The following is a 23,783-nucleotide window of genomic DNA, read 5'->3' as shown; positions in this document are numbered from 1 at the left end:
CAGAATCCCACCTGGCCTGGGAAGCCTCCAGCTGAAAAGAGCCGCACGGCTGACGCTGACTGCGAGGGATGAGCCCGTCCCGCCGCCGGCGCTGACTGGGGAGCGTCCTCTCGCGTCCCTTTATTTTTTGGCCTGTTCAGCCCAAAACAAACCAAAAACCTAGACGGAAAATCGTCTCCAATGTCTCGCCGTTGTGAAGCCGCACAGCTGGACAGAGTGGGGCACCTCCACCTCAAGATTTCCAGGGAGCGCCCCCTCCCCGAGCACCCCAGCCCCCGGGGGCCTCCAGACACACACTCACACACAGAAGCTGTGAGGGCGTTCCCCAGGGGGACAACGTGGAGGGCCAGGGTGCGGGGCACACACAGTCCAGCCAGGACAGGGGAGGGAGGAGGGTGCGCAGGGACGGGGAACCTCCGCCAGGTCCAGGCGGGTCTGCACCCCTGCACAGGTGTGAGCCCCCCAGGCCTCTGGGAGCAGGACCCAGGGGAGACCCCCCCCCAGCAGCAGCACCAGCCCAGCCAGCTGGGCACCTGATGGGGACCTGGCTGGCCGCCGGGCAGAGGTGCCAGTGTCACGCGGCGGGTCGGGATACAGCTGCCGTCCCCACAATGTGGGGTTGGGGGACAGACGGTGCTTGAGGACAAGGCGATGGCAGAGGGCGGCTGGAGCCAGCGGGAGTGCCAGGGTCAGCCCCGAGGGAGCCCCAGAGAGGGAGCAAGGCCGGGCAGGGGAGGGGTTGGGAGGGGGCCGGGAGGGCCCACATTCTGCCTCCTGGGATGGCACCTGGGGTGCCTGTGCGAACAGGTGAGCTGAAGGCCGCAGGCCGGAGCAACGGGAAAGCCACCTGCTGGGAGACGCCACTGCGGAGGGTGCGGGCGCACGACCCGGCGCAGCTGACTCACGCAGGGGCCACGTCTGCCCGAGGCTGGACCCCAGTGAGGACACCGGTCAGCGGCCACGGGGAAGGACCACAGCCTCGGCGCGAGCCTGCAGAGGACGCCGCTCTCAGAGCATTTTCCCTGTGGATTCTGTGGGAAATGGCCGATGCCGCGTCCAGCTTTGCCTTTAAAACCTTCATCTCGGGCCTCCCTGGTGGCACAAGGGGTTGGGCACCGCACTGTGACGCAATCCACAGCCTCTGCAGCACGAGTTCGATTCCAGGCCAGGGAGATGCCCACAGGGCGCAGCAGACCCCTCCTGTCTCCCCGCTGCCCCCCTCAGCAGTGTTTTCCGTCAGTCTGTTCTGCTCCCCGCTCTGTCTCTGGTGAATCCTCTCACCCTCCTACCCCCGCACCTCTGGCCTGCACCCCAGTTCCTGTGTGCATAAATAAATAAATCTTTGAAATAAAACCTTCACCTCACCCACGAGCTCCACAGTGGGACGCGCAGCCCCGCGCAGCGGCTCTCAGCGCGAGCCTTGAACCAAGCGGCGTTGAAGCCAATGGGAGGGCTCAGGGGGCCGCGGAGCTGGGGGCAGGGTCGGTTGTGACCCCACGGGCCCCACGGAGAAAGGGGGGGCTGTGTCATGGGGCCCAAGCTCGCCCCCCCAGCGCAGGCGCCCCAGAGGCAGAGCCTGTGTCCAGCTGCACCCAAGCCGGGCTCTCCCTTTCGGGGAGCACCCCCGGGGAGCCTTAGTTAGGGGTGAAATATAACCCAGCTAAGTCAGAGGATGCCCATTTATCCTGCAGGGCGCCGGCCAACACCCAGACGCCCCCCAAGCGCCACCAATTCCTCTTTATTGTTGAATGGCTCTTTCCTCTCGGCCTCAAGCGCCCTTGAGGGGGGGAGCCGAGGGGGGAGGCAGGAAGGGCAGGGGTCTGGGGGGCAGGCAGGGCAGGAGGGCTGCAGCGTGCGGAGGACTCACGGGGTCGCTGGTCAGCCCGGCCCCCGCCTCCAGGCACTCAGGCACCCAGGGGCGCTCTCGGCGTGAGAACAGCACGGGGGCTGCGGCGCCTCGGGCATCTCCCAGGACCCCAGAGCAGACCAGGGAGAGCAAGCGAAGGGGTTTTGTTAAAACGCTCACGTCACTTTTCCCGGGTGGACCGCAGCGGACACTGCAAGCGCAGATGGCCACGCCGCGGACCGAGCCAGGGCCAGCTGATGGGTGACGCCGGGGCCACCCGCGGGCTCTGCTCCTGCATGGCCCCTGGGCCTCGCCCTGCACCCCCCAGACCCAAAGGCTGGCTTAGAGGAGGACCCTGGCTCAGAGGAGGACCCTGGCTCAGAGGAGGGCCCTGGCCCAGAGGAGGACCCTGGCTCAGAGGAGGGCCCTGGCCCAGAGGAGGACCCTGGCTCAGAGGAGGACCCTGGCTCAGAGGAGGGCCCTGGCCCAGAGGAGGACCCTGGCTCAGAGGAGGGCCCTGGCCCAGAGGAGGACCCTGGCTCAGAGGAGGGCCCTGGCCCAGAGGAGGACCCTGGCTCAGAGGAGGGCCCTGGCCCAGAGGAGGGCCCTGGCTCAGAGGAGGACCCTGGCCCAGAGGAGGACCCTGGCTCAGAGGAGGACCCTGGCTCAGAGGAGGGCCCTGGCCCAGAGGAGGACCCTGGCTCAGAGGAGGGCCCTGGCCCAGAGGAGGACCCTGGCTCAGAGGAGGACCCTGGCTCAGAGGAGGGCCCTGGCCCAGAGGAGGACCCTGGCTCAGAGGAGGGCCCTGGCCCAGAGGAGGACCCTGGCTCAGAGGAGGGCCCTGGCCCAGAGGAGGACCCTGGCTCAGAGGAGGGCCCTGGCCCAGAGGAGGGCCCTGGCTCAGAGGAGGACCCTGGCCCAGAGGAGGACCCTGGCTCAGAGGAGGACCCTGGCTCAGAGGAGGGCCCTGGCCCAGAGGAGGACCCTGGCTCAGAGGAGGGCCCTGGCCCAGAGGAGGACCCTGGCTCAGAGGAGGGCCCTGGCTCAGAGGCCGGGCTTCGCTAACCCAGAGCCCGGTGCCAGCTCCCCTCCCCGGCCCTCCCGGGAGCGGCTGCACGGACTCGCGGCCCGGGCCGCCGGAACACTGTTCAACTCGAAGGTTAACTATAAAACGTAGGTCTGAGTTTTCCGAAAGCTTTTAGTGTAAATACATATAAAAGAAAAAACTAAATATAAAAGAACTGAGCTTGCTAACAGCTAACACGAGGGCGAGGGCACCGTGCTCGCTTGACCTAGTTTAATGAAATTAATTACTCGTGAATACATGACGGGCCAGCCAACCCACAATCAGGCAAAACCAGACACAAATCACCGTTAACGACGCAGCCGTTCCTTAGCACGGGGCTCGGCGTTTCCCCAGGCAGAGGCGACGCCGCGCCCACCCGCTGGCGTTCTGCGTAAACTGGAGGTGACACGACTGTGCAGCAGCCGCTGTGGCTCAGGCTGTCCCTCAAGAGGACCCCGAGGGCGGCAGGAAAGACAAGCTGTGACCCCAGCTCCTGCCGCCAGCACTCGGAGCAGGTCGCCAGAGACTCGAGAAGGGGCCCGCGGCGGCCATGCCTGTGCCCGCGTCTGTCCACGTGGTGGCGGCCTGGGCTTGGCGCCTGGCACTGCCCCTCCCCAGCTGGGCGTCCTGACGCAGCTCCCCTCCCCACCCCAGGGTGTCGCTCCGAGCACAGAGTCCCCAGGGGCACGAGTGGCCCTGGTTGAGCCCCCGTGGTGCAGGGCAGACGTTGTCATTGCAGGAAATACCAGGAGCAGAGCACATCAACCTAAGCATCAGGACGGACTCTCATGGGCACCCCCACCCCCAGCCACAGGCACCGAGGCTGGCACGCGGCCGCAGGGGCCTGGCCAGGCTGTGCGGGGGTGGAGCTGGAGAGGGCAGGGGGAGGGAGGGCACACCCTCACCACAAGTCCTGCCCTCCCCCCGCCCAGGAAGGTCTGGGAGGTCAGCTACAAGCACCCTCGGAGGCTGAGTCCTCACGCAACCTGGCAGGAAGCATTTTCCCATGATGCCGCGTCATCTTGGACGCATGTGCCTAGCCAGTGTCTCTGTTATAGAGCAGCCCCGATATTGAACGGGTTCCTGGCTGTGGGTCCTCACCCGTGCGCTTTAAAGGGACTTATGAATACTCTACTACAGACACACACAAAAGGGTTAATAAAAGGTTTATTTACAAGAGGAAAGGAAATAAGGAAAATGTACAACTCAGGGAGAAAATAGGGAAATAAAGTCTTTAATGCGTCCTACTCGATCCGACGACCTGGAAACCCAAAGTCACTCCCAGAGCTGGCCGGACGCTCCGAGCTGGCCGAGAGCCCAAAAATGGAGAGCCCCCAAAGCCCACGTGTCTGCCTTTTGTATCCACCTGGCTGCTGAACCCCACCCTCAGGTCCCAGCCACCTTCCCTTGGGTGGTGATGGGATTTGGAGTTCCCAGTGTCTTTGGCTTTGACCTGGGGTGGGGGTGGAGTCCACAAAGCCTGTATGGAATTTGCTTTGGGACCGCCTTTTCCCCCTAACATCTCCACGAGAAATGAGCCGGGTCAGGCTCGGTTTCCTGTGGGGACAGAGCATTGCAAACCATCCTTGTTTCTTTGGTGCCCACTCAAAGCCCACTGTGGATCTGGAGGTTGTCCAGGCAGCTGCCCCCCGAGTGGCTTACTAAGGCCCCTCCCAAGTGTACCCAGGAGCCCCTAGTGTGACGTGGAGGGTGAGCACGTGGAGACCCCACAGCAGCTGTCCTGGCCCCGTGGCGTGAGCAGAGCCAGCCGCTCCCAGCTGGGGATGGCACTTTGCAAACCCCCAGGAGGGGAAGGAGCCCTGGAGCCCTGACGCCCTGTCACGTGGGACACGGGGACTGGTCCCCACCACTGGCCGTGCTGGACCCGCTCCTGGTCGTCAGGACAGGGTGGGGCTCCGCTGGCAAATGCCTTTAGTGAATCCCCTCCCTGTCACCTCGGTCATGGTGTGTGAGCGAGCGCGGGGGTGACCAGCTGAGCGCCAGGGTGACCTCAGAGAGTGTGGGCTGGAGCTGGGGTCAGCATGTTCCAGGCTCAGGCAATTGTGGGGACCACGGCGTAAGTCACAGAGGACTCGCGGCAACGGTGATTGATGACCCTGATTTCCAGTGACCTCTGACGGGTCAGGGCTCTGAGTCCTTGCTGGGAGCTGAGAAAGAACCCCAGGGGGTCCACAGATCCGCGTGGAAAACAAGCATCGACTGAATAAATATTGATCGTATCGACTATGCGGGCGTTTGGGAACACACGTGACGCTGCCGTGACTGGGAGAGCAGAGGCCCGGCGCGTGCCCGGAGAGAAGGCCTCTGCGCACGTTTATAAGCTGTCTCTAGACAGACCATGGCCAGGGCCCAGGGGGAGCAGACGGGGCTGTCACGGGGGCCAAGGGGGGCTGAGGGTCCAGAAGGCAATAGACCCGGGAGCTGCGGAGGCTCCGGGACTGCGTCAGGGGCTGACTCTGGCACCTCTGGTCAGCGAGGCCTGGGCCCCGGAACGCTCTGGGCAGCTGACAAGGGTCAGGGGTTATCCTCCCAGAGCTGGTCAAGCACAAGCTGAAGCCGACACAGAACTGAGAGGACAGTCCACCAAGCACTGGGGTCCAGGAGAGCGTGTGTGAGAAGCACGGCTCTGACAGAGGGCCCCAAACCCAGCACCCCAGTGACCCCTGCACCCCAGCACCCCCAGAGCCCCCAGCTCCCTTGCACCTCACCAAGCCCAGCACCCTGCCCCCCAGCAGGAGTGGCTTCGGGCAGCCCCTCAGGGTCAGCGCGTCCTTCCAGGTGACCCCAGCTGCCTGCGCACCAGGCAGAGGCCGGCACTGGGCACCGGCTGCGCTGGTGGCTGCTCTCCCGGTTCCAGGGAGGGCGTCACGGGTGTGTTCGCTCTGAAGGTAAAATCACAGCCTGGCGGTTCGCTCTGTAGCCCCCAAACCCCGTGGACTCAGTACGGCGCCATGCAATGGGGGCAATTTTTACTTTTTTATGAGACAACACGGCTTGCTCACCTCTGCACGTTCCAGATTCGCTGCTGAGAACTAACATCTGCATGCACGTCAATCACCGCGGGAGCCCCAGTTCTCTCCCCGCCACACCGCTGCCCCTCGCTTCCTGCTGGTCACCCCTGCTGGCCTCACAACCTAGGAGTTTTGTCAGCTTCACGGAGCTGCCCGCCTCCACCGCGCGCCCGGCTGTGTGCCCTTCCCTGCCTCCTTTCACCGAGCATCACCCCAGGCCCGCCCAGGCCAGGCTCCTTAAACAGCCCAGCCGTTCCCGCAACGACTGGCCTCCTGTCCGTCAGATGTCAGCTCAGAACTAAGCCCGGCGGGCCCTGAGCTCCGCGCTGCCCTCCCCAGCCCTCCTGGAGGCCCCGGAACCCGCAGCCCCGGCGGCCGGCGGTGGCGGCGCGCCCTCTGGTGTCCGCCGGAGGGACAGGCGGCCCGGAAGGCACTCAAGGGTCAGCCTGACCGCACAGACACTGACCACCGGCGCCCCAGAAACCCAAGGCCCAGGCCCCTGAGACGCCCTGGGTCCCGGTCACAGCCTGTTGGGTTGGTCCTGCAGGCCTGCGCCTCCTGCACTCTGGTTAAGGGGGGCGGGGGCGCAGGAGAGGCTGGTGCGGAGGCAGCTGTGCCCTGAGCCGCCTTTCCTGCTTCTGTTCTCACTCGGGAAACAGCAGCCTACTCCTGAGCGATGGCCACAGGCCAGCCCCATCCACCATCGCTCATACGCTCCTGCGCCCGCCAGCTAGAGCCTCGGGACCACGGACGCGGCCTCTGCAGCAAGGGGCACTGGATTTACCAAGAAAAGTCCAGGGCTCCAGGCAGATGTGGGTTTCAGATAAAAATGAGTCATCCTGGGCCTCTCTGGGGACGCAGGCGTTAAAGTCTCAGCACTATCCAGCTATGACCAGCCACTGCAGCAAAAGTTCCATCCCTAGCCAGGGGACTACCCACGGGGCGAAGCAGACCTCGCCTGTCTCCCCGCTGCTCCCCACTCTGTCTGGTGATTCTTCTCACCACCTGCACCTCTGACCTACACCCTAGTTCTTGTATGAGTAAATAAAACAAATCTTAAAAATGAGTAATTCTTAGAGTGAACGTGTCCCTGGCAACATTTGGAAAATGCCGTAAGTACTGCGTGGGATACTCGTACGATAAAAAAGTATTCACTTGTTTGTTAGAAATGGAAAGGTAGCCGGTACCTGCGTTTTCTCTGGCAACCCTATTTGAAAGCTGACTGGGCAATCTTCAGAGCCTCCGGGACCTCTTGAGGATTTGGGGTGTGTGAAGAGTAGAGCCGGGACCCCGGAATGCGCAGAGAGAAAGTCAGCAGGAGCTTCAGGAAGTGCATCCCCAGGAGCCAGACGCAAAGCCGGTAACGTCAGGAAAACTAGTAACAGGTGCCCGCGGGGCAATCCCCTCAATATATAACCGGTGTGCACCGCGCGAGGCGGGAGGACATGGCTGCGCTCTCGCAAGCATTATATGTCTCTAGTCCAAAAGGACATCCCTCAAATGTCTGAAGCATAAATTAACATTTGTGCTGCTGGAGCTGACAGCGGCCGGCTTGTTAGGGAGCAACTTGTGTGTGACGGGCCAGGAACTTACATTTCACTCCTCGCGACAGGACGGGGGGAGGCGGGCCCTGTGTTTCTGGGCTCTTCAAATACTGTCTGCAGGTTGGAGGTCAGCGCGCGGACGGCTGCCCAGCAAGCCCCAGCCCCGACCCAGGTGCCCAGCACGCCCCAGCCCTGACCAGCTGGTGACTCAAGCGGCTTTCAGGGCCTCCATCGATTCATCTCCAGGCACCTCCTCCCCGCCACCGCTCCTAACTTTAAAATAATAAGATCTTTCAACATCCATGCATGGAAGAACGTAAGCGTGCATCCCCCCTCCCCCCAAAGTCATCCAGGTATCCCCGAGAAGCTGGCCATCCCACAGTACTGGAGATGAGGACCAGAATTATTTTATTGCAAGAATGAAAAGGAAATTTTTAATCAAAATGTGAATCTGTTGACTTTTCAGATACAAAAAAAATGAAGAGGACGTTGTTTGTTGTGTGCTGGGGAGTGGCCTCTCTGTGCCTCAGTTTCCTCTCCTGTAGAAACGGAGCGACCGAGGGGTCCAGGGCCTGAGCCTCCCGGGCCTGCCTGGCACAGCAGGGGCCCGACCAGCAGGGCCACCGCCGTCCTCACCACCAGGGCACCCAGGGGTGTCCAGGGAGAGACAGTGGGTTTAAGTCTAAACAGAGTTCAAGTCGCCCCCACTTTGCCAAGCTGCCTAGGCAAATATCCAGAAGGTTCCACCCTGGGATGGCCGGTCGGCTCAGGGAGAAGGTTCACGGGGAATTCTGTGGAAGGCGGACACACACCTTAGCTACTCACCTCCGGGTGGGCATTGGGCCGCTCCGCAGCCTGGCCATGTAAACAGGGCCACCGAACCGTCCTGCTTCCTGACTGACACATCGAGAGTAAGCGGCGCTGAGGGTCATACCTCCAACACCCCGAATCCATGGCTCGGGACAGCAAAGCAGTAAGGCAGGGCCAGCTCTGGGCAATTCTCCGGGAGATATGCAAGTACACCCCAGCAGGTGCTGACGCCGAGGTGGAAGCAAAGTAAGTGGAACAAAGTAAATCCTCGGCAGGAAGTGGGGAGAGGTGGGTGGAATAAGGAGATAAGGGAGTGGGAGGTTGTGCGTGAGATCTGCACAGGCATGGAGCAGCGAGTCTTCCCTCTGCTGGGCATACGAACCCCAGCAAGCAGGCCCCTTTCTGGAGCCGTCGACTGTCCCCGCTCCTTCCTGTACTGTGGGGGCTGGCGGGGGGAGAGGCTTGAGGGGGAACGCCTCCAGCCCCCCAGGGAGCCTTGGTCATCCTCACCAGCCTCCAGACCCCGCTCTGCCCTTCCATCCTTAGATATCACTCAGCTTCCCTCTGCTCCGGGATTGGGCAGAACCCTCAGGTCCGTTGGGGCACCCGGCACCACAGGGCGCTGTCACTGGGCTTTGCGCAGAAGGGAGCAGGTGACCCAACCAGCCAGGCATCCCCAGACGGGGGAGTCGCGCAGACAGTGCAGGGCAGGGACGCGGGTTAGAGACGCCGGCGCCCCAAGCGTGCCGGCTCGGGGTGGGGAGCGTGGACGGTGGTTTGCGGAGAGCCGGGTCCGCAGGCCTGGGGCTGCCAGAGACCAGGACCCTGGACCAGTGCATCCAGGGCCTGTCTGGCCACACTGAGGTGAACAGGGACCTTATCATGAGTTGGTGCTTTAGAGTCAAAAAAAAGAAAAAATGTGGCCACTCGGCAGCCACAGCCAGAGCGCTGCGCGTTGCACCTGCAACCCCCGCGCCAGACCCTTCCCCTGCGCCCGGCTCTGCAGCCCTCCGCCCGCCCCACGCACGGCCCCACTCATGACTCCCCACAGAGGGCAGGCGGGCGGGTCCCAGGGCATCAGCTCCGTGCAGACCCCGAGGCCCCACCGCAGCGCCCGGGGAGGGGGCTCTCTGCAGGCCTCATCCAAGAACCAGGCCATCCAGTCGCCCGCGGAGCACACACCGGCACAGAGACCCCGGGGCGGCGGGACCCGGTTACTCCAGGGCCAGACCGCGGTGCCCGGAGGAGGGGTGCCCGCCCAGGGCGGCCGCCGGAGGCTGGATTATTACAGCAAGGCTGGCCCTGACGGCGACAGCCGGTGCCGCGTCATTTTGACTTTGACATCATAAATCCTTGGGTTTGTGATTATTAATTTTTAATAATTTAAAGCCACAGTTTCTCTTATGAATCACACAATTTTGAAATTCCTAGTGGCGAATACGAACTGAAGAACTGAAGGTCAGCCACAGGGACCAGACAGCTGCCTGCTTTTGAGACCCGGTACAGGGTAGAAAGAACTCGCGTTTAACAGCAGAAAGATGTCTCCATGACGCCGACGTCAAGCTCTAGCTTCTTTGCTCCTTTTTAAAAGAATTTATTTCCATCTGACCAAATGGAATGAACATGCTTGCCAATTAGTGCCCCACGCAATTATTTTACCAACCAATGTATATTTCTCTTTAATGAGCCTGACAGTTATTTTTAAAAGAAACGTTATGAAATATTCTTCAATTAAGTAAGGAATTACTTAACAGATAAATATTCTCCGCGGGGCTCTCCTGGGGCTCTGAGGAAGCCGTGTGCTTGATGAACCTTGGAGTTTGTTTGGCAGTCGTAATTTTTACAAATGAGACGGAATGGAGGGATCGTAAAGAAGGAATTAATCACAAGCGATCGGGACTGCAGTCACGCAGGAGCTCATTATTCACGTTGGTTAAGCTGGAGAACGGGCTGGATCTTTCTACCATGAATGCACATCTTCAAGGTTTCTGCAGGTCAGTCCTTGGCCGGGCTCTCTCGTGGCTGCCAGGGACAGGTGACCAGAGGAGGGACGCCAGCGCACACCGGACGTGCCACAGTGTCAGCACGCACCTGTGTGGTCAGGTCCGAGACACACCTGCTGGACGCAGCCACGAAGCTAGACTATGGCATCATGAGACACCTTCGCGTGGCACTGGGTACCCTCCCAGGCCCTCAGCACCAGCCTTCGTCTGCGGGCACCGCACACGGACTCTCCCCAGGGCAGGGCGCCCACGCCTGGAAGGCCAGCGACAGGGCCTTCTCCCGTGTCCCCATGTGGCAGGGCGCCAAGGCCCACAGCACGGGGCTGTTGTGGGGGACGCCCACATGCTGGAGGTACATGTCAATATTCTTTTAAGAAGTGTGGGGAGGGGCTGGGGCATCCTGGTGGCGCGGGGGTTAAAGCCTCAGCACTGCCACGCTCTCCACAGCCACCGTGGCCTAAGTTCCATGCCCGGCCAAGAGCTGACCCACAGGGCGCAGCAGACCGCTCCCGTCTCCCCGCTGCTCCCCTCAGCAGTGGAGCTCAGTGGATCCGCCTGCTCTGCTCCCCACTCTGTCTCTGGGGAGTCCTCTCCCCCCTGCATCTCTGGCCTGCACCCATTTATTTTTGCATAAATAAATAAAATAAATCTTTAGGGAAGAAAAGAGTGGGGCGGGGGAACCAAATGACCACGACGCCACACGGGAAATCTTTACAAAGAGTCTACGCTTTATTACAACAGCGCAAGGTCGCGCTTCATCCAACATTCACCAACAGCAAACCGGCGTCTCCTGCAAAACAGCTCCAGAAAGGTCACACGGGGAACAAAGAGACGGTCCCCTGCAGCGGCCTTCGGCGCCCAGCACTCCCGTTGGGGCGGCCGTGGCCAGCGGGCCCGTGGGGCAGCTCCCAGGCCGGCCTGTTCGCCTCTGCACACACCAGGACATGCCGCACGACGACGGACGGACCACAGCACCCGGACACCAGCGTCTCTCGTGCTCAGATCGGCCAGTTGTACCAAAGACCATAATACAAAATGATAGGAAATATAAACTTCCATTTGTATCGCAAGTTTATAACATTTTATTTACAAAAATAGGCTGGGAGGGGCGGGAGGTCGCCCCGACTCTGTCCCGGGGGGGGGGGGGCTACTGCGCCGGCTCTGGGCTTCCTGGCCAGGCTGAACGCCCTCGGAGCCGGGGGTCACTGGAAGCCGGGAGGAGGCGGAGGGGCAGGGGCGCGCACACGCCGCACGGTGGCCCTGCTGGTCGGCCCCGCCGGGCGGACTCCAGCCGCGCCTCATGCACTGGCGACGAGGGGGTTCGGGGCCGCCCGCGCCCCGCGGCGCCCACACTAGGACATGACGCCGAAGACCGGGTTGTGGCGGCAGATGCTGGGGCCGTACTCCTCGTAGTCCTTCTTGGTGTGGCAGACCTGGAAGAACTCGGGCTGGGACGGGGCGCGGAGAGGGGACTGTCAACGGCCGCCGCCCGAGGGGGACTCCCAGCCCCGCCTGCTCCCGACCCTGCAGGGCCTGGGCCTCGCTGCCCACTCGCGCTCTCCTCCCCCGTCTGAGGGGGAGGAACCAGCACTGGCAAAGTCTCGACTAACCAGGCGGCCATTTCCGGATTTCACTGGCCGGGTCAGCTACACTCCGAATTAGCTGTGTAACTGACGTGACTGAACATACCCTCAGGCCCCCAGAACCACTGGAGCATCCAGACCCCACGCGGCCAGACCCCACGCGCTGGGCCCCCGCAGGGCCGTCTGCTCTACTCCGCGGGGCACTCACCGTCGAGGCGAGCATGGAGCCGCCGAACCACACGGCGTAGCGCTGCATGTGGTGCGTGATCACCTGGACCTCCACGGGCTTGGGCTGCAAAGGAAGGCGCGGCTGCTCACCAGAGTGGCCAGGGCCCCCAGCGCTGTCCGCAGAAGTGGGGGGCGCCGCCCCAGGCCCGGGGTCCCCCCTTTAGGTGGCACAGCCCCTCCCGGTCATGTCCTCCTGTGGCGGCACCTGCCACATGCTGACCCTGACAGGAAGGTTCCAGGCCGTGCTGCTGCCGCCAAATCCCCCCACCCAGCCCCAGCCGCTGGCCCGGCCCCCAGACCTCAACCCCGACCCCAACCCCCAGACCCCAACCCCAAGCCGGGAGCCCGGATCTTCCACAACAAAAGGCATTAAAAAAAAAAATCAAGCCAGTAAGCCAATCAATTTTTTTTACTAAACAAAGACTTTCAGCATCGTAGGAATAATTCCAAATAACACTTAGGTGTCCCCCCAAAGACTAGGAATTTCACCAGGCGGGGATGGACGGGTCAGCGGGGGAGGAAGGACCCGCCCGCCAGACCCCGGCCCTGCGCTGGGGGGGCCGCTCCAAGGCGCGCGGGTCCCCCACGAGCGAACGGTCCCCTGGGCCCCGCGCCCCTCCCGGCTCGCGCAGAGCAGGGAGCCCCCCGCGCCCACAGCCTGCGCCCCGCGCCCGCACCCCCCGCGCCCACCTTGATGCGGCCGCCGCTGAGCTCCTCGCTGAGCCGGAGCCTGGCGTCCACCACCCGCTTCAGATCCCTCTGGAGGCGCCGGCCGAAGTCCCGGAACATCGTGGAGCCCCCGGACAGGACGACGTTCTGGGAGACACGGCAGCGGCTCACGGGGCGTCCCCGACCCCCCCGCGCGCCCCGCCCCCCCCCCCCGCGCGCCCCGTCCCCCCCCAGCCCCACCCCACCCACCCCCGCGCGCCGCGCCCCCCCCACCCGGCGCAGGAAGTGCAGGCGCAGCTAGTGCGCCCCAAAGAGCCGACGTGTTTGCTGCGGAGCCGCAGACTCCCCCGCCCGGGCCTTCCCTCGACCACGACCAAGAGCGCGGGAAGTGGGGTCCTCCGACAGAGGCGGGTCCCTGTCCACAGCGCCCCGCGGAGCCGCCCGCAGGCCGAGCCGGGGTCGTGGGGCGCAGGGGCCGGTGGGGGCCGCCCCCAGGGCCCCCGGGCCGGGCCCGCGTCACCCGCCCTCACGCGCCGCATGTCCGCTCTGCGCGCGCCGGTGCGCACACATGTGCACACACGCGCGCGCACATACATGCGCACGCTCATGCGCACACATGCACACGCGCACTCGCGCACACACGCGCGCACTCGCGCACACGCGCGCACCTTTTCAGACTCCGCGAGGGACCTTCGGGCCCCGCGCGCTCCCCTCCCCACGGGCGCATCGCGGACCGGGCAGCTCCCGCCACCCCCACGCGGCCGGCTGCTCCCCACGTGCCCACGCAGAGCTGCTGGCTGAGCTGCTACTCCTTCTCCGACTTTGACACTTGGTCGATTAACATTCTTTTTTATTATCCCCGTTATTAATCCAGCATTTTCTCTCCAGCCCAGGATCCAGCACAGGGGCAGTGACTACAACTGCCTGTCATTCCTCCGTAATGGAATTTTTGATTAAAAAATAATTCACCAGAGAATGAAAATAAATGTTCATTACAATACTTCAGAAGATTTGCAACATCTTGAGTGGCCTTCAAAGGCCTGATGTATGAGGCTCCTTCTTCCACGCCCTCTCGCCGCGTGGGGCCTCATGATTGCAGACAGGCCTGTCAAGCTGCCTCAGGCGAAAGAGGAGGCTTTTCAACAAGTGACGCCTCCCACTGCCCCCCCACTCTCCCGCTGGCCAGCCGCAGCCTGCCCACCCCAGAAACAACAGCCGGCCACTCTGGGTACCCCCACAGCAGGCACCTAAACTTCCGGGGGTAAGTGTGCAGCGGGGCAGAAAGGGTGGAGTTCTGGAAACTCTCCGCCCACCGCCAGCGTCACCAGCTTCTCTGTCCCGGGTCAGGCTTCCATCAGGCTCCGTCTGAATAACAGGCCACTCTGAAAGGGCCGGAAGGACGAGCTTAAAATACACAGACTCCCTCTCAAACACTAGGACATTTGCACTTTTCCAAAAGTAAGAGTAAAAAATCGCACCTGTAAGGCACGTACCTCTCTACTGGCTTCTGATTTCAGAGTTAACAGACACTTGTGCCGCCCTGGGGAGGCAGGGGATAAGTCTCAGCACTGAGGAGCTGTCCGCTGCCTCTGCAGCACAAGCTCAATCCCCAGCCAGGGAGCTACCCACACGGCGCAGCAGACCTCTCCTGTCTCCCCGCTGCTCCCCTCAGCAGTGGGTTTCAGTGGATCTGCCTGTTCTGCTCCCCACTCTGTCTCTGGGGAGTCCTCTCACCCCTCACATTTCTGGCCTGCACCCCACCTCCTGTATGCATAAATAAATAAATCTTTTTAAAAAAGACACCTCCATGCCTTTTTTCTGAAGTGGTGTGTCACAGAACACCTAGCCCTGGTCGGCAGCGAATGCACCAGCTCCTGCTGGGCAGCACAGCGAGGGTCCCCGCCCAGCCATCACCAGAGAGGCGCAGACATGCGGCCACCCTCCTGCCGGGGCTGTTCCACCACCTCCCCAGGGCCTTGTTAGACTGTGGGGCCCGGCCCTGCCGTCCCACTCTCCAGGCAGGGGTGCGGGGACCCTCACCCGGGCCCTTCGTCCAGCCACCATCATTCTCCCCCCTCCTCTCTGCAGGCTCAGGGCCAAGGCCACCTTCTCGGAGGCCTCCTCCTGCCCCACAGCTGAACACAAGCTACCCTCCCCGTCGCCGTCAAGGGCAGGTGCCTCGGGAATGTCGTGTCGCTTCAGTGGGCCCCTCTGGCCCTCTCACTCCGACTTCAGGCTGTTCACGGCGCAGTCTCTCACAACACACGGGCCTCTCATGTAACAATGACAGTGGCCTGTGTTTAGACGGCACCCAGCTATCCCACACAGAATCAGGGAAAAGGCGCCCAGCTGCTTACAAAGCCCCTGCCACGCCGGCCCAGCCCCAGCACCACAGCGGGGACCCCACTGAGCCACAGCCAGGGTGCCCTGGGAAGTCTCTAGCATCTGGACGCTCAGCCCAGTCATGGGGATCCCTGGAGCTGAAACTGTTGCTCCAGCAGCACATCTCCATGGACGACGTGGTCTCTGGGGGAGTCCAGGCCTTCTGGGGTGGCCTCACACTCTTGGTAGGGGTCAGGCGCACTTCCGGAGACACACCTGGAGGCGCCTCACTGTCTGGAACCCACCGGCTCCTGCGGGGCATGGGCAGAGGCACGGGCAGGGCCCTTTTCCTCTGTGTCTCCCCAGGGGAGGCCCGTGCCCACTGTCCTGCTCTGCTGAGAACTTCCCAAGCCCCTGGCAAGGACGGGGCCACCAGCAAGAGCGACCCAGCAGGCAGGAAACACCTGCCACAGGGAAGGGAAGGACTGAGCAGGGGGAGTGCAGAGGAGGGGCAGCTGGGCTGGAGAGAAGGGGGCCGAACCGCAGGCCAGGCCAAGCCTATGGCCGCCCACCGCTCTTGTGCGCACTGTATGAGCAAGGTGGGAGGTTCTCTCCACCACGCCTCTCCCACACTTGGGAGGAGAAGGGGACGGGAGCAGAACCAGGACCGCCCACAAGGCTGTGCACAGCTGGGGATGGGGCGACAGGCCCAGAAACCCAGCAGCAGAGACTGGCCCCACCGCCTCGGACCGGCCCTCGGAGGGCAGGCCTGTGACAAAGCAGCGCTGGAGCCTCCTGGGGCTCAGCCTCGCCTCACACAGCCCAAAGGCGTGGATTTGGAGAGGGGAGGGGCTTTCTGAAGGAAGCTTCTAGATGGCAGCCCCTCCGGGTCAGGTGTCTGGCCTGCGGCAGCTCTGGCACAACTGAGTAAACACAAGCGAGTCGTGTGGCCGTGAACCAAAAATATCTCCCCTCTGGCTCTTTGCAGAAAAGCTGGCCGAGCCCTGATCCACAATCACGGTGGGCAGGACGACGACAGCATCTCCGGCGGGTTAGCGGACAGGAAACAGGCCTGCACCCCACTCCCAGGCCGGGCTTCGAGAACAAGCCCCTCCGCAGCGGCCAAGGCAGAGGAAGGTCGGCTCTGGAGCCTGGGCCCGGCAGTCAGGGCACCAGTCGGGGCCCAGGAGAGTGGAGGCGCGCTGCGGAGGGACCGGCAAGACAGACGCCCGAGGGCCCAGATGTGGCCCTGAGCACACCAAGCACTCTGCGCCATTGGCACAGAGGCCTCAGAGCGAGCTCCAGTGCACCTGCTGTCTGAGGACAGTGCCCAGGCAGTCTCGGTGGGGTCCCTACTCTCCCCATGGGGCGTAGCATTTGCTGCTGACAAAGGAGAAACACAAGGTCCGCTCCCGCACAAAGTAACAGTCCAAGCCCCGTGTGCCACGTCTCACAGCCCCCGAGTTGTGCCGCCTTCCCCACTGGGGAGTGGGGGGGCCGGGGTCGTCATCCAGCTAGCATGGACGGGTCGCCAAGGTCACGGCTATGTCAAGAACCCGGGAAACCTGCTGCCAGTGACCTGAACTGCCCGCGGGAGCGCCCACACGTGTCGGGCCCCCGGGGTGAAGTGAAGACAGTGCCCAGGCCGTGCTCCCTCCGCCCAGGACGCACCGTCGCTGCCCGCGGCTGGACGGAGAAGGCGGGCTCTCCCCCGCACGCCGCAGCAGACGGGCTCCACCGCGGGGCCCAGGTGAAAACAGAACGGTAATTTGTCTTCACCAGTAACAACTGCCTACAAAGGAAGATTTTTTCCAGTAGTAAAAACACTCCCTGAGGTCGCCAGGGGAGGGCTGAGCCCTGCCGGGAGCACCAGTTCCCTCGGGGTGGAGGACGGAGGGCGGCTGGCTGACCGCCAGGGCCTGCTCGCAGACTGGCTGCACCCTTCACACCATCAGTGAGTGGACGCGCTTTTTCTCACTCCAAGTTTCAAAATTCCCTGCAATCAAAGAATTCTGAAAATACAACCACACACTTCCATTCCACGGTTTCCTGCCGGCTGACCGCTATCGGGCTTGGCCGCCCCTGGCCCTGAGCACAAACGTGCCTGAGGGGAGGCCCCCGGAGCCAGGGGCGGCCATGTTCCCCTCAGCAACAGGCACAGCTGAGCGTCGCAAGAACACGGGACCCCACAGCCTCACACCAGCACTTCCGGCCGGCCCAGCCCGCCCCGCCGCCTCCCCACGCGGTGGACAGTGCGAATCCTCCAAGCAGGGCGCCGGGCCTGCCTCGGGGAGGACGGGACCGGACAGCCATACCTTGTACAGCGGGCGCCGCACGTCGATGGGGCAGTTCTGGATGACTTCATCGACGACGTCGGAGATGGACTCCATGAAATCTGGGTTGGCAAACTGAATTTCACGAAGACATATCAGAGACGTTACGTACTCCTCTCGGCACAACACTTTCAAAAGCCACTTTAACAAATACTGGGCTTGCAATGCCTCTAAAAGCATGAGCTGCCTGTCGTGCTCCCCACTCGGTCTCTGATGAATCCTCACCCCGCACCTCTGGCCTCTACCCCAGCTCTTGTATGCATAAATAAATAAATCTTTTTTAAAAAGGTGAGCTGACTCCCGGGGAAGACATGAGCCTGAGAGGACGGCCTGTGTCCCCAGAGGTGAAACGTGCCGGCTCAGGAGGGACAGTCGTCGGCTGGTCACAAACACAGACCAGCCCCGAGACCAGACGCAGAGAGCACCCGGGGCAAGAGACCCACAGGGGTGGGAGCCACACACGAGTCGCTGGAGACCATGTGAGCAATGAGGCCAGAACAGAAGGGAGAGGAAAGGCCAGCGAGGCCCACTCGGGACACAGCCGAGGGTCAGCTGAAAACCAGGGGAGCCCTGATGCGCCCTGGGGTGGGGGGTGACCAGGGGAGTCTCCAGCGGGCTGGGGTGGTGAGTGTCTGCCCAGCGGCCGCACCTGCTCAGGCCAGCAGCTCGGGCACGAGTGCCCGGCTCCTGGGCCACCTTCTGGGCGTGTCCTGGCGTAGACCCGCCCGCACAGGCTGAGACAGGCTGTGCTGAGGCCCTACCTACTCGCTATAAACTGAAATAGCGGGAGAATAGACCAAAATACCAAATACAATTTATCTTATTTAAAATGCTGCGTCTGGCAGAAGCACAAGTCACTCTTGGGGCGCCACCACACCCAAGCCCGCGTGAGGGGCGGCTCCACCAAGGCACTGGGACGGGGACGGGGACGGGGCAGGGCTGGCTAGTCGCCAGGCCTGGGCAGGGGCCACGGCGCTCCGCTTCTGGGAGGAGCCACCTGCATGACCCCTGGCATCAGGAGGCTCCCCTGCTAGCGCAGGACCCGTTTCAGCCCCCGGTCCTCCTGACTCAGCCTCTCTGCCCTGACCCCGGGGCCCCTGGGGCACGGGGGATCCCCAGGTGCCTGGGCTGACATGAGGCGGGGAGGCCGAGCCAAACCCGCAAGCAGGCAGGCAGCGGTGAGTGGGCCGGGCTCGGGGTGCACCTGCGGGAGGGTTCGGCGCACCCCCAGACCCGCCCTGCCTGCACACGAGGTGGTAGCGCCACACCGCAGCACCCCCGAGGCTGGACAGCAGCCCTTCACCTCTGGGTGAAAGAAGATCTCGGGCCCCAGGAAGCGCTCGTAGCCAACATCCACGGCGAAGCGCCTCTGGTTGACAGCGTTGATGCCCGTGTACTGCCTGATCCACCTGCGGGGGTCCGCGTCGTACTTGGCAAACTCCCTGACGATGTCCGGGCAAATGTAGCAGTACTTCTCCTGCGTGCACACACAGAGGCGCGGCCCGCGTCAGCAGAGGCCGGGCCTGCCCTCCGACCCGCGCCCGCCGCCAAGCAGCCACACCCACCCATGACCCTCTCAGCCCAGGTGCACCGCGTGGCGTGGGGGAGGCTGCTCTGTGGCTCCGCCCTCGATCTGGCCTCACCCTATCACCTTCATGCCACCTTATCTGAATGATGTCACCAGGAGGTCTGTCTCCATCTCCTCCGCCCCTGCTCCCCCAAGGCCCTCCCTGGCGCCCTCTGCCCCACAGCAGACCTGGCTGCAGGCACAGCCGAGGCAGCCAGTGCCATCTGGGCACCAGCATGGGCGAAGCGAGGCATGGCCACTGCAAGGGTTGGGCATCCTCCTGGGCACAGTCATCTGCCCCTAGGAGGGGGTGGAGTGATGAGTGTGCGCAGAGGACATGCCCACACCCTGCCCGCTGGAACACATGCTCCAGCTGAGCTCCATGTGACCAGCAAGGGCTAGAGAAAGGCGTGGCCAGAGAGGGAGGGCAGGCCCCTAGGGAGGGGAAGCGCTGGGAGGGGGCTAGAGGTGCCATGGTGCCCTGGCTTTCTCCCTGGCACCGCCACCTGTCAGCTCCACCTCCCCAAGCCACCGGGGTCCAGCTCGGAAAGTGAGCTTTGGGGGCAAAGAGGGGGCAGAAGCGTGAGATGCTCCAGGACCTTATATTTAAAGTTTCTGAAATCCCTGAGCCCCAAGGGCCTCCAGTAGAATCAGACCTGCTCCCCGGCCCTCGGCCTGATGTGGGGGCCGAGGTCCATAGGACTCTCATCCCCAGGCAAATGGCCAGGTGTCCACGGAGACTCAAGGCACCTCAGGCAGCCCCAAACCAGAGGATGAGCTGCCCCAGGAAGGCGGGGGGCGGGGTGCAGCCTCCTCTGCCGCTTTGGACTCAGGCTGCAGGGGCCAAGTGGCCAGGGCCAGGAGACAAGGACCCACGGGACCCAGAACAACCTTCCAGACGCCTACTGTATGGAAGGGGGGGCACCCCAGGGCTCAGCCCCCAGGTGAGCACAGCTAATCCAGAGGACCCAAGGGGCATCCTGACTCCTGACCCCCGCGCTATGCTGTCACACCTGAATCTAACTTGAGGGTCAGCCCCGGAGCTCAGCGAGCCCAAGCGTGTGGGTCACACGAGGGCTGGCTGGGAGCTGGGAGCTGAGGGCCACCAGCCAGATCTCCCCGAGGAGGGACACTCACTCCCCAGAGGGAGCCCCCAGCCACAAGAGGGTGCGTCCTGACTCACATCCTGACAGACCTGGGGTGCCCAGAGCCTGGGTCAGATTCCAAACTTCCCCCATTGAAGGGGGGGGGCCTGAGCAGCACAAGTGTCTGCGGACCTGCCTGGGGAAGCGCCTCCTCCGCTTGGGGCTGCCAGCCCTTCCCCGGGCTGCATCCCGCCCCAAACTAAGCCCTTGCAGGCAGTGTCAGCCTCAGCGACAGGTGCTGAAGTGGGAGGAAGACAGGGGGTGTCAGACCCGCCTCCCCCAAAGTCTTCTCAAAAGCTGCCAGTTCACGTCACACCCCACGCTTAAATTCTTATCTCAAGAAAAACCAAACCGTTCCCTCTTCACCTATACAATTATCCTGGCATTCCTAGGACTCGCTTACATTTCAAGCAAAAAAATAAATTGTCCTGACTTTACAACACGAAAAGGAAAAATTCTTTAAAGAGGGTCTGTCGACAGCTATGGACAGGACAACCGGAGGGCCAGGCCCAGCGGCCCTCAGTCAGGCCCAGAGGCCATTCTCCTATTGTTATCAAGTTTTAAAGTTTCTGGTAACGTTTCCAGCTTGGTGAGTAGAGTCTAGAAAATTCGGGGGTGGGGGGTCATGACTCTGGGTCTTGAGTCATGGGGGGATGTCACGACTCGGGGGCCTGGGCTAGCTCAGAACTGCCCTCCTCAGGGCACAGGGCCCGCATGGCAGGCACAGGGGACCTCCGGGAGGCTGGCCCGCTTCTCGGGAGACCCAACAGTCACTGCTGCTGGGACACATTTGGGTCAAGGGCGTTCAAGCTGCTTAGGCGCCAGGAGAGGACGCAGGGCCCAGGCTGGTGTGCCCGAGGGAGGGCTGTGGGCCCAGAGCAGAAGCCAAGCCTGTGAGCCCCTCCCTCCAGGTAAACAGGCGGGGGCCCCACACTGGGAGGGAGGAGAGGGGAGCGGAGGGGAGAGGAGAGGAGAGGACGGGAGAGGGGAGACAGGGGCAGGGAGGGGAAGTGTCCAGACAGCATTTCTCGCTCACCCCCAAACCGGCCCATTTCCCGTCTGTTTTTACCTTGATGGCTTTTGCGGTCTCCAGTGACTGCTCAGGAGGGATTCCCACCTCCCTCTCCCTTAGCAGCTGTTGAATGAAATACGTAATATCTCTACCTGCAATCGGGATGTGTTTGATGCAGCTTCCAATTACATAGCCTTCGGCCTAGGGGAGAGGAGCAGAGCAAACCCGTGAGCCCTCACGCGCAGCGCCCCCAGCCAGCATTCACAGGAGCCCCTGGTCATCTGGGAGGGGGCTCTACAAAGGGCCCCCTCCCCCGGGAGCCCCCGCAGAGCAGACAAGGAAACCATGCGGGCCTTCACTTCCGAAACAGGAAGGCTGCTTGTTACAACGGGGACCCCAAATGTTTTCTGGCTGCTCTAAGCAAAAGGAAAAAGTGTGACCTACACATTGCTAAGGCGACTATAAATCTACTTCTATTTAAAAGTCAACAGTCGGGGGCCTCCCTGGGGGTGCAGGGGTTAAGTCAGCACTGTGAAGCTGTCCACAGCCCCTGCCCCGCGAGTTCCATCCCGGCCAGGGAGCTACCCACACGACACAGCAGACCTCTCCCGTCTCCCCGCTGCTCCCCTCAGCAGTGGATTTCAGTGGATCCTCCTGTTCTGCTCCCCACTCTGTCTCTGGTGAATCCTCTCACCCCTGCCCCTCTGGCCTGCACCCCAGTTCTTGTATGCATAATATAAATTAAAAAAAGAAATCTTAAAAAAGAATAAAAAACAGGGGTTCCAAGTCGGCCTGAAATGTGTGCGTGTGGGGTCGCGCACAGGCCGCGCACGCATGACGTGGCTCTCTGAGCGGTTCGCGGGCAGTTTTCTGCTTCACCTTTTTCTACTTTACCCAAATTTTATACAACAAATGAAATTTTTATAATCAGGAAAAAAACTGAACTAAGGTACAGATAAAAATGTAATGAGCACTCCCTGGGCGTGGCTGCCTGTGCGCTCACTCCTCCCCGAAGCAGATGCCCGGGCCCAAGCCCTCTCCCTGGCTCACAGGCCTGACACCTCGCTCGGAGGGTGCTGCCCTGGAGACGGAAACAGCCAGACGCCAGAACCTTCCCCCAACACTGCCCAGGGACCCAGGTGGCCGCGGGCGCCGGCCTTGCCCAGGCCCAGCAGGGCGGCCCAGGCCGGGGACCCTGACTTTGGTCACCTGAGGCTCAGCAGGTGCTGGCCTCGCCCTTGGAGGACTGAAAGCATCTGTATCAGCAGGCCGCTGCTTCAGCTTCCTGCCGACCACTTTCTCAGTTAAAGTAAACGAACTGTTTTCCAACAACCCTGGTTTGCATTTTTAATGGGAGCCACACACAGCAGCACTGCAGGCGCGGGACGCAGGAGCCCGGAGCTCGGAGGCCTCCCCGCGTCCTCCCCGGGACACCTTCAGCTGATTTTCAGAAGAGACCTTAAGCGGGTCACCGAGCACTCCTTTGGGCCCCACGGAAAACACACGTGTCTCTTAAAGCCCAAATTAGGAATCACATCTCTAACATTTTGAAGACAAAATCCAGAAAGTGACATCGCAGAGTCTCCTGTGAGTTAGAATGTGCAATAATCTCTTTCTTGGTAAGTAAATTTTAAAAACAAGCTTCAGTTTGAGCTGCATGAAGCATGAGCTGGATGAAGCCACACTTATCTCCCCATGAGGCCACTTTGGGGGCCCCGCAGCCCCCACAGCCAATGTCCAGCAGCTCTGCACAGAAGCAGGACCCTCCGGTGATGCTGGGTGGGGGGGTGTCTAGTGGCCACCCCGTCCTCACACATCTGGGTCTAAAAAGCTCTCGCTACCTTTTCTAAGCCTGGCTGTGCCTTAAGGGCGGCATCTTAACCGTGACGGCGCCTGCACGGCTTCCCTTACCTCAATTCAGGTGTGAGCCCCCAGCGCAAGGGTGAGCACCGCTTACCACTGGGATGGCGTGGGTCACCCCATCCCCGCTGTCAATGACAATCCCCGTCAACGTACGTTCGCCGACTTGCCGGGACGTCCAGGACGCAGCCAAGGCCAGCACTGCCTGGACAGGAGCACAGAGGCCGTGAGCACAGGAGGCGGCTCCCCAGATGCCGCAGCCCGGGCCGGCGATTCTCACTTAGGTCTCTCCTCCCACCTTCTCCCCAAACGCCAGCTCCCAACTGGATGAACGTGCAAACTGAGGATCCTTCAAGTGGAAAAAGCAATTCTACTGTCGGTCAAAGAACCTGCCTGCACTTCTGACCCGGGTGGGGGCGAGGGTTGCAGGCACCCTGCAGGAAGCTCCGTGGGGGTTTCTAAAGGTGGGACTGGGCCTCCCTGCAGGCCTGGGGTGGGTGTCTCCCAGGCCACTCTGTCACTTCTGGGGGTGGGGGTCAGTGGGGCGCTCGTACCTCTAGGGGGTGGGGGCAGAGGGACTGCGACAGGGCGGCCCCCCACAAGAACCACAGGGTCCACAGCCCCGGCCTGAGATGCAGCCTGAGAAGCTACACTTTTACCCACCACCCTCCAGGCCCTGGGAAGGCACAGGCTGTGCTAAGGGGATTTCCTGACCACAAATCCCCCAGGGGAGGGGAGACTGTGGAAGGGCTGGAACAAACCG

General features: G+C 62.3%; 1 protein-coding gene across 8 annotated transcripts in view; it reads right to left on the bottom strand.

Annotated features, from left to right (window-relative positions):
* Positions 1-11,449: 11,449 nt before the first annotated feature.
* The window catches only part of ACTR3B (actin related protein 3B), a gene marked incomplete at its 5' end in the record, with an annotated part of 47,121 nt that continues 34,787 nt past the window's right edge, over positions 11,450-23,783 (bottom strand). Inside the window, 7 exons of one of the 8 annotated variants that reach the window (XM_084230397.1) lie at positions 11,450-11,749; positions 12,093-12,176; positions 12,803-12,928; positions 17,419-17,511; positions 18,740-18,913; positions 21,218-21,361; positions 23,118-23,225. In XM_084230397.1, the coding sequence (XP_084086523.1) occupies positions 11,654-11,749; positions 12,093-12,176; positions 12,803-12,928; positions 17,419-17,511; positions 18,740-18,913; positions 21,218-21,361; positions 23,118-23,225 (825 nt within the window). In that variant the 3' untranslated portion in view covers positions 11,450-11,653. The remainder of the gene's footprint in view (positions 11,750-12,092; positions 12,177-12,802; positions 12,929-17,418; positions 17,512-18,739; positions 18,914-21,217; positions 21,362-23,117; positions 23,226-23,783) is intronic. The other 7 variants (XM_084230398.1, XM_084230403.1, XM_084230400.1 and 4 more) reach the window with 7 other exon arrangements.

The sequence above is a fragment of the Talpa europaea genome (genome assembly GCF_964194135.1).
Source record: "Talpa europaea genome assembly, chromosome: 3".
In the NCBI taxonomy this organism is placed as follows: Eukaryota; Metazoa; Chordata; class Mammalia; order Eulipotyphla; family Talpidae; genus Talpa; species Talpa europaea.
The sequence above is the reverse complement of the archived record's forward strand: the minus strand, read 5'-3'. Positions and strand labels throughout refer to the sequence as shown.